Raw genomic sequence first — 10,000 nt, 5'->3', positions numbered from 1 at the left:
ACTAATTGAAAGATATTCAAAACCCCGCCCCTTACGTTCGGCCAGTGATTCCACAAAACTAGTTGTCCCTCGAATTCGGAAAAATGCTGGAATGAGATCCTTTTCTCATTTCGGACCCTCTATTTGGAACGCCTTACCGCAGAGCATTCGTGAAAAAGAATCTTTGTCTATTTTTAAACGTTCGCTTAAAACATATTTGTTTCGATTTTAGTAGATGGTATGAGAAGCAAGATAGGTTTGGTTTGTGTTGTGTGTTGTGTTGTGTGTGTGTGTGTGTATGTGTGTGTGTGTGTGTGTGTGCTTGTGTGTGTGAATGAGTATGTTTCAGCCAAAGTAATTTGTAATTTAAGCGCTTAGAGTCTGGTGTCTCGGAGTTATAGCGCTATATAAGTTTTCAGCATTATTATTATTATTATTATTATTATTAATAATAATAATAATAACAATAATAATAATAACAATGATAATAATAATAATAATGATAGCAGCTTTTATGGTACTTCTACTACTTTTGGGCCCAGAGGCGATTCTCTGTGTGAATAGGTCTAAGTTATCAATACAATTATTAATAATGATTTTACACTAGCAAAATGGCAAATTTTAAAATTGAAATTGATTTTATACTCACAAAAAATATGATGTGAAAAGTAATTAATGATGTCTACGTTATAAGGTTTCAGGACATTCACAAACCGCAAAAAAAAGAGAGAGAAAAACATAACAAATGTAGATGGTGGTGAACAGTTCAATATATTTTCTTAAAACGTTTTTAATCTCTCTACCTTATCACAAGATTTAGATTTGATTGTGAGTGTGAGGGTATTCAACTGCTTTGGCACTGTGTTACTGAAAGCTTATTATTATAATTTGTTTTTTGGAATAGACGTGGAGAGCAACAGAATAAGAAGATCTTAGATTCTTAAAAGGTTGGTGGAGAGTATCCTACTTGTTCAGGTCATTCAATTATAATGAAAGATGTCTTAGTTGTCGTTTGACTTCTTTTAATTGTTTTGCCTTGGAAAAAAAACAAACAAAATCAAAACAATTCAGCAATTCTTTTCAAATTAATAAGTTATAACACTGGTATAAGTGAAGAGTTGAAAGTTGAGCGGGACAGTGATTTGACTTTTTCCTATCTCTCCTCGTGGAGATTAGGACCGCACATTTTCTTCAGGCTATCCTGTCGGCTGTAGCAGTACAGGCCTCTCGCCAGGTTCTTTCCTTCTCCAGTGTCCTACTCCTTGTTTCTCTTTGGTTTCCTCTCTTCCTCTTGCTGTCATGCGTCCATGTTACAGCCACACGAGGGAGGCTCTTGATCGACATTCTTAAGACATGTCTTGTCCATTTCCATATTCTGAGGGTCACCATTTTACTTAATTAAAGAAGGGCATTTATTCCTGATCTCCTCATTTGACACTTTCAAAAGACGCCTCAAAGCTTTATGGTGAAACGTATCCAGTCTTCGTTCATCTCCCTTTGTCATTTTTCATGTCTCAACCACACATATAATTATACTGAAAGTACAAACAAATGAGCGGGCCGTATCCTGGAACAAAGTTACAATGTTGATCATGGTCAGTCAAGGGATAGAAGAAAGCATGCTTATCTAGGCCTCAGCTTTGTGTATTTGGATAAGACACTTTAGGCACAATACCTAGATTATCTCGTGTGAATTAGTAACTGGCTGTAGGGAGTGACAGATGATGTATAGTGGTTAGTAAAAAAGGGCGCCTAACAGGAATGAAATAGAAAGTTTGTTCTCTATGGCCTTCTAAGGGACTAATATGTCAATTCCACACATGATATTAAGATTCTAAACACCAAAACGACTTGGTGTTTTTCGTGGATTTCTTTCATTAAATTCTAACTGAACAAACATGACAGAAAGAAAACGTGTTATTAGTAATGATGTCAAGTTGGCATATTTTAATTCATTTGTTATTCACCTGTCTTTTTATTCCTCGCATTTCTTATTTCTTTTCCTAAAATTTCGCAGAATATTTGATATCACATTATAATCTGCACCCAACTCTCTTTAAGAAAAACAAAAAACGATATCTTATTAGTGGTATATTATACAGTTAGATCTATTACTGTCGCATCCTTTATCTCTATATTAAGAAAGGTTTGTAAAGACTAAATGATTATTCCATTGTGAAACAGGGAGTTTGATGTCTAAACGTTGTGAATTAATTCTAACTATGTGCATTACGATTTGATTTAACGTCTTCACCTCATGTCTATATCAAAAGCTGGATCGTTTGAAACTTGACTTGCGAGATGTTCTATACTCACACAAATGGACACCAGATGCCTACCTCATCGCCAAGGCATACGTAGCAGAGGACGAGAGGAAAGAAGAAGAAAAAGGCAGCTTACCCAGAATTCCATTCAAAAATCCATCTAGAAAATTGTAAGTAACACAGAAGCAATCCATGGTGATATTTTTAATTGACTAGAAATATTTCCTGCACCCTCTCACTTTTGGATAATTTTTAAAGTAATAATATCTTTGTGATCCAGAATTTCACAGTGCAAATTTGCGAGATAAGGACATAGTTTACCTCCTGTGTTGAAATTTGAACAATATTCTGAGGAAATTTTTGATTCTGCATCCATTCATTTAAAAACGAAAATTGGTGAAAGATATATAATTTAAGCTTGATTCACTAAACATTAGCTTTTGGATCAACAAAAGACACCATGTGACAGATTTAGAGTGGGGCATAATCATTGCTAGGCCAATGCTAATAGGAGTTCAGTCAATGGATGCATTTGCTGTCCTGTGAATATTTAGTGCATTGGCTTCTGACAGAAATGGCGTCTGTATGCAAGTTTTATATTCTTGATTGTGGATTAAATTTCATCATCTACGCTGACGTCATACTGTTTTGAAACAATGAGTCACATCTTATTTTGTCAGTTGCAAAAGATGACAATTAAATCATCCCTTATTATTATATGTGAAAGAGATTGGAAAATAGAGCATTAAAAAGAAACTGTTTTTTTAATTGATTAAATAAAAAAATCAACGATTGGTTCATTATATAGTACATTAAAAGTAACAATAGTCTTGTGGAATGAGATAAAATTTAGGAGTAATGAGGAAAATATGTCAATTGAGTTGGCTTCTCTTTCTCCATTAGCAGTAAAATGTAAGTTCCTTAAGTACAACACGTTCATCGTATTATCTATTGTTTTCCAACTTTTCAGACCAGACATTGCATACATAAGAGAAAATGTCAGCTTACCGGCACTTAAACATACAGTTGGAAACAAGGCTGTGGAGCGACGGAAACGCACACAGGTGCTACAGAAAGCCAAGTTAAGACCAGGTGCTCTTCCTTAGATATTGTTGATGATGATATTATTATCATTGTACTTAAGGACCTTGTTTTATTCCACCATCTCTAAAATACAATTCCAATTTTATTCTAATGTATGATAATTGAACCCTTCAAAACCTACTCTAATTATGCATTTATGAGTTACTTTTATTTTTTCATGAATGTAAATAATGTTTTTTTTTAAATGAATTTTATAGGCTGACTTTAAATAAAAATTCTTAATTGGTCTATTATGCAATACTTGCAATTAGAATACTTTGCCTTAAAGTGGGAAATAAATATCCTTAAAATCATAAGATTCCAAACCATGGGTTATTAATAGTCATGAAAATGTCTTATTATTTGAATAGAAATTGACATTGCAGTATAATTACTTTAAAACATATTTTTGTTATTTGTTAAATCAAGTGATTAAGCACCTTTTGTTTGTTTTTGAATTTCCCCTGAAATCGTGTTGATTTATTGTAACATTTAAGATGAGTAAGGTTTTGAAAGTATGAGATTATGCAATTCTGAAACTGTTTTCAGGTGAAAATCACGATGGTGCAAACCATTGAGATAGATTAAAATTGCTGTTTCGAGTAATGATAAGAACTGATTTTATGAATTTGATTGCGCTTGTCAAGTGACGGGGGTCTCAATAGCTCAGTAGGTAAAGCACTTGCTTCACACAGAAACGGACAGAGATCGATCTCGGATGAATTTCAATTCTAGATTTTTCTTTACCACCCCCCCCCCCACTCCCTGTCCACCCACAAATGATTGGGTAGCTAGGTCTGTTAGATCAGGTAGAAAGTACTTTGCAATTGCTTTTGTGCATTCCACACTCTAGAACCCAGGATAAAGTCCGACTCTATGGGTTGAATGGCTCTAGAGGCACACTTTTTTGTCAAGTGACGCTTTTAGTATCTTAAAGGTGATAAAGATGTCCTGAGAATCATTTTATTTTCTTAAACTGACTGATATTACTGTTCAACTTTGTTGTCTTTTAGAGTATATAAAGAATAAAAGGTTTAGGTTTTAGACGATGGAAAATTCACTTCTCTGATACCAAGGATAAAATATAAATGTCTCAGTTTGAAGCTCAAAAAGATATAAAATGATATAATAAAAATAATGATTAACTTGAGAGTAAGCAGCAGTTTGATCTTAGAATACACATTTTAATAATGTAGACGTGTTGGATTTACTCTTTATCAACTGATAGGTCGCGCGATGACTGAAGTCTAAGACTCACTATCAGCTGTTTTAATGGCTAACTCATCAGCTATCCATATTGTGGTTGATAAAGGGGGTACCTGAAAAGTCCATGTTATTCGTCATTACCGATTAAACTGAGACTTTGATTTAACTTAATCATATTTTTTTCCGTTACCTCACCTCGTGTTGGCTTTATAATATTGTAAGATTCTCACTTATTTTAATATACCCCTTCCTATTTACATGAAACTTTTACAACCATCACGGTGATTGTAGTCATTTGATTTTTTTTTGTTTTGTTTTAAATTTCTGACTTGTAAATTTCCTGTCTTTAAAATTTGTAAAATTTAGCAAGTACAAATTGTTTTGAACCATTGAACTATAATACATGTCATTAAATGGGGAGAAAGAGTAAGGCAAAATAATAAAAAAAAAAACTGGTAAAAAGAAATATACTATTTTATTGGGAGGCATTATTGCTAGCAACCTTGCTTCTTAAACTGAAGTACATAATGTCGATCTGTTCCTCTAGCAAGAAAAAATAGTTAGGCCTATTTTGGCCTGGTGAAAGTAAACCAATTGAGAAAAGTGGAAACACAACATTGACTTAAAATTTTGGAGAGGAGCTGGTTTTGAATATCACGATAGATAATCATATAATGGGGAACACTCTTATAGCCTGTTGGATCGGGTAAGAGAGATTAGAACTGTTCACAAAATACAACAGACAAGAGTGTGATACCAACCGCATTCTAATTATACAATGGCAGATAATGCGCTGCTACTGCAACCTCCTGAAAATGAAGAAAAAAACTTAATATATAAGTGAAGTTCAGTGTCAGCTTCGGCTAATCAACAAAGAAAAAATATGCTGTACAAATTTGCTGTAGATTGATGAAATGCCTTATTTACTATAGCCAGAAAACTTTTACTTGATCCGACGATGAATTAAGACAACCCCCAAAAAGGTTTTTTTAGCAATATTCTTTGACATGCGTATTCTCTTGTTAAAATAAAAAAAACCCCAACAAAGTACGATGCCGCTTTACGTCAGAAATGCTTGCATCATATGTCTTTGCTTGCTAATTGTACCTTTGATTCAACTATATCTTTTTAAAACATGCTAATGGCAGATAAAAAGTAGGATAAAGCATCGTCCCAAAGATGTTCAGCATGTGCAGTTTTTTTTATAGTTGTTTAAAAAAAAACATTCTCACACCCCACGTTTTAAGTGTTTTTATTACGTTTTTAACTATATATGAATTTCAATATCTTTTCTTTTACTCTTTACTTTTCAACTTGTATTATTGTAAATTGAATGATCCGTTCGTGTTGTTAAGCAATCTTAAATGTCACGTTTCAAATCAATCAAAATCCAGTTTATTGTCGTAAAAATTTCTCAACTTTGTTGCTTTTATTGTTATACATAAAATGATTTTAAAAATATTAAACATCTTAATGCATTTCATTGTAATCGTAACCATTAAATATTTTTACATTTCATTACAGGTTATGTTTTCATATTTGCTTTATTGTTGATAAACTTTAAACTCTCTTAATGAGCGATAAATTGATTACAATTTCGGTGAATTAATTTGGGTCTAATTATTAGAAAAATCCTTCGAAAAATTGATTTTGAGATTTTGGTGGAAAATGATATTTTATTATCTTAGAAATAATATAATTGAAGTCCAAATTCTTAAAGTAGACTATAAAGGCACGAAAAACACAGTCGAAAATGGTACAGGTAGTAAGAAAAGTGTGAAAAACGGGAAGCTATTTTGCTATTTTCTCAATATGTCATTTTTCTAAGGGTATGGGATACTGTGTCAAACGTTTCTCAGAATCTATTCAATGAAATTGTCAGTTATCACAGAGATAATGTATTATGTCACATCAGAGAGATTTTTTAAATAAGATATGTGAATTTTGAATTATGATCCTAATTCTGAATTTTTAAGGTCAATTTTGTCATAACAATTTGATTCTCAACTTTGTAATGTTCTAATAAAAATTCCGTAAGCTAAAGTCGTAAAATCTCTCTGTAGTGACACACTATGGTACAATGTTGACAAGAGGGAAGAATACGGAGGTCATTCCCTTATTAGTTTTTGTGGAACGTTTGCCACAAGATTGTTATATTTTTTTTATGTCAGACCCCCAAATTAGGTTGCAAAATGTATATCAACACAGATAATTAAAATTTTTCACCATAAATGTTGTTTTTTAACCTATATTGACGATAGAGAATGATTAAAACCTCCCAATATTGGTAATAATTTTTTTTTTTTAGAAAAGACCCAAACCGCCCCTTAAAACAAATTACACGTTTTAAAATATTTTATACCATTTTGAAATCAAATAAAAATAAGATGTAATAATAACTGAATGATCTCTGCTAACATGGCTTTTTTTTATATACATTGTCACATTTTAATTGAAAACAATTTCAAACTTTAATTGAAATTATGCAATTATGCTCATGGGGATTAGTTTTTCAATTTTCTAGTCTGTCTCTACAGCAATCGTTATGAATGACGTTTTTCTACTTTTATTTTCGTTTACTATTATTTTTTTCTTCGTCCTCTAATTTGCCAAAGTGGTAGTAGATAGTGAAGCCAAGGGAATGGAAGTGAATATCACCAAAACGGAATGCATGGTAATACAGAAAAACCCCGAAAACAACAACACCTGCAATATAACGATTCACAGCGAGCAACTTACCAACGTAGAAAGTTTTAAATACCTAGGTTCAATAGTGACAACAGATGGAAGATGTAACCGAGACATACGAGCAAGAATAACTCAAGCCAAACAGGCCTTCATGGACCTGGGAAACATTTTGAAAAACAAACAGATGTCGTTCGGGATTAGATTCCGAGTCTTGAAGTGCTACGTGTGGCCAATCTTGTTATACGGATGCGAAAGCTGGACTACAAATGCAGAAACACAAAAGAACATTGAAGCTTTTGAAATGTGGTGCTTGAGAAGGATGCAGAGAATATCGTATACTGCACACAAAACGAACGAAGAAGTGCTAAAACAAACATACCAACAAAGGAAACTAATGCCCTTAATAGTGGATCGACAACTATCCTTTTTCGGACACATAGTAAGGAAAGATAAGAATGAATACCTGGCAAGTTGTGGAAAAATACCTGGTAAACGCGCCCGGGGAGACAAAGAAAAACACTCATAGACCAACTGAAGGGCTTCACCAGCCTAACAATCCAAGAGCTGTTTGAAAAGGCAAGAGACAGGGAGGAATGGAGAGAGATAATTCATGCAGTATCCGAAGCCTGGACCAGGCATGGAACCTAGAAGAAGAAGAATTTGCCAGCAGAACCATTTGGTGTCAGAATTCTTCTGAATTCATGGAACACTTTTGTCCTTTTAATTATGTAAATTCTGGTTTGTAGCTCAAATTTACTGGTTGAAGTTTATGCTTTATGATATTATTATGTTTTTTTTTTTAATGTAAAATTGTCAGTCCGTTGATTTATTTCTATATATACATTATTAGCTACAACCCCATAGAAATGTAAAGTTTACGCCATAAGGTATTTATATCTAGGTTATGAGAGGAAGATTTTGAGGAGACCGTAGTCATCATATATTTATGCCATTCTAATTAAAGTTGTAATATATCATAATTATTTTAGTCAATATATGTTTTACTTTAACCATCATGCATTGAATTTTGATGTGAAAAAGAGAATTGCACTGTTTGTTTAAATTTCCACAAAGATCATCGTTTGGGTTCTTTCTTTAGTTGTTTGTTTCAAAAATGCAATTACTCTGATGTATTGCTTTTGCACCGCCCCTAACCGCTTCCTCCCCCGCCTTGGCCTTGTCCGGGCAAGGGTGGAAGCTTTAATGAATAGCTAAGACGAGTCTTCCAACGGGCTCTCACTAGGCCATCCGTATCGCGTACGCACTTTACGTTTCAACCTGGAAGTGCAAACTAAGGCGGTCCACAAAAGTGTCTGAATAAGCCAGATCATCCCGGACCCATATTACAAGGATATCACGAGTACAGGAACATTGAATTTTTAATGGCGAATCGGCTTGCTGCGTCACCAAATATTGCAGTGCTTTTACTACAGCTACTGGTGGCCCATAGTGGTGACTGACATTCACATACTACAGGTGACTCATCTTGGTTCAGGAGCGCAATCTTCCAGATATCAGATCTTAGGCATTGAATTGGACAACTTTGGGCTTACGTAAGCTTTTAAGGCAAGGAGGTTATGAAAGTAAGGGTAATTGAAATGGGGCCGATAGCAAAGAGGTACAAATATTTTCAGTGGAGACCGAACAGCATTTACAAACCCCGAATAGCAAACTGGACTACACCGCCGGTGTTTAGCCATCTTGTCATCTGTCTGGGAGACTTTAATAGCCACCACCATGATTGGGGCTACCGAGTCTGCATTGAGGCGGGTAGAAAACTCCGTTCCTGAATGGACAGTAATTCAGTAATGGTCTACAACTGAATGTACGATCCTACTGCAAAGGGCATATTCAGGGGTACTCACGCCAAGGAGTACACTCTCGACCTCACTGTCGTGACCAGAGACGAACATGGAGAATATTGCAGGTTCCGTATAACTTGCTGGGTAATAAACGTTGCATTGTGGAGCGCTTTGGTCATTGAGAAGTTGTGTGAATGCCCTTTATAAGTGCATTAATTAATAATAATTAATCAAAATTCATCACTTATCTATTTACTTTCTATGTAATTTTGTTTTCACTCAAACTTGTCCCGACTTTGGAATGAAATATAATCAATATCTTCATGTATATTTAACTTTTTCTTTTTAAAAATTCGTTTTGACACTCTCACACCCGATTTTAAATTACTAAATGAAGTTTGAAACTGTTTTTTTTAAAAACCAAAAACACCGTATAACACATCAAGATTACTGCGCAAAATTTTATTCTTAAAGAAAGAAAAATATCAAATTTTAAATATCATTGTCAACGTCAACATCCTTTACACGTTAGTACATTATGACCCGGGTCATACGTTAACTAAGAAGATTTTGTGGCAGCTCATTCACAAGCCAATCATTTATTCGTGCATTCTTTGCAGCTCAGCTTGGACTGTGGAAGAAATTATAAATTCACATAAAATTGGAGGATAGAAAAGTTTTTTGTTTGTGTGTATACGTTTGGGATATGACTGATTTGTGAAACAGAAGAAAGGTATCCCTTAGCAGTACATCCTATTTCCTGCTATGGTCTGCCTTTGTTGTTTGAATTTTGATCATTAGGATTATGGTTCATAAAAAGGGCGGGGGTTATGGTGGTGGTTGTGGTGCTGATAAAGATGATGATAGTGATGGTGATGAAGATGGTGAGGAGGAAGAGAATGGCTGTAATGGGATGCTGCTACTGCTGCTGCGCTGGTGGTACTGCTGCTGCTGCTGATGTTGATGATGATGATGATG

At 34.3% G+C, this 10,000-nt stretch overlaps 2 protein-coding genes across 3 annotated transcripts in view; one reads left to right on the top strand and one right to left on the bottom strand.

Moving 5' to 3' along the window:
• LOC144968767 (uncharacterized) overlaps positions 1 to 8,293 on the top strand; it is a 16,078-nt gene extending 7,785 nt beyond the window's left edge. Inside the window, exons 8-10 of one of the 2 annotated variants that reach the window (XR_013644650.1) lie at positions 2,253 to 2,413; positions 3,214 to 7,146; positions 7,888 to 8,293. Coding sequence is in view for 1 of the 2 variants with exons in the window: in XM_078907422.1 (XP_078763548.1) it covers positions 2,253 to 2,413; positions 3,214 to 3,349 (297 nt within the window). In the remaining variant the exon portion in view is untranslated. Of the gene's footprint in view, positions 1 to 2,252; positions 2,414 to 3,213 lie in introns of both variants that reach the window. The other variant, XM_078907422.1, reaches the window with a different exon arrangement.
• A 1,176-nt stretch (positions 8,294 to 9,469) lies between these two features.
• The window catches only part of LOC144968765 (matrilin-1-like), a 19,330-nt gene continuing 18,799 nt past the window's right edge, over positions 9,470 to 10,000 (bottom strand). Inside the window, exon 14 of the mRNA XM_078907421.1 lies at positions 9,470 to 9,653. Within this exon, the coding sequence (XP_078763547.1) occupies positions 9,622 to 9,653 (32 nt within the window). The 3' untranslated portion in view covers positions 9,470 to 9,621. The remainder of the gene's footprint in view (positions 9,654 to 10,000) is intronic.

Source organism: Berghia stephanieae, chromosome 3 (genome assembly GCF_034508935.2).
Source record: "Berghia stephanieae isolate SIO BIC M18660-M18661 chromosome 3, UCSD_Bste_1.3, whole genome shotgun sequence".
Taxonomy (NCBI): Eukaryota; Metazoa; Mollusca; class Gastropoda; order Nudibranchia; family Aeolidiidae; genus Berghia; species Berghia stephanieae.
The sequence above is the reverse complement of the archived record's forward strand: the minus strand, read 5'-3'. Positions and strand labels throughout refer to the sequence as shown.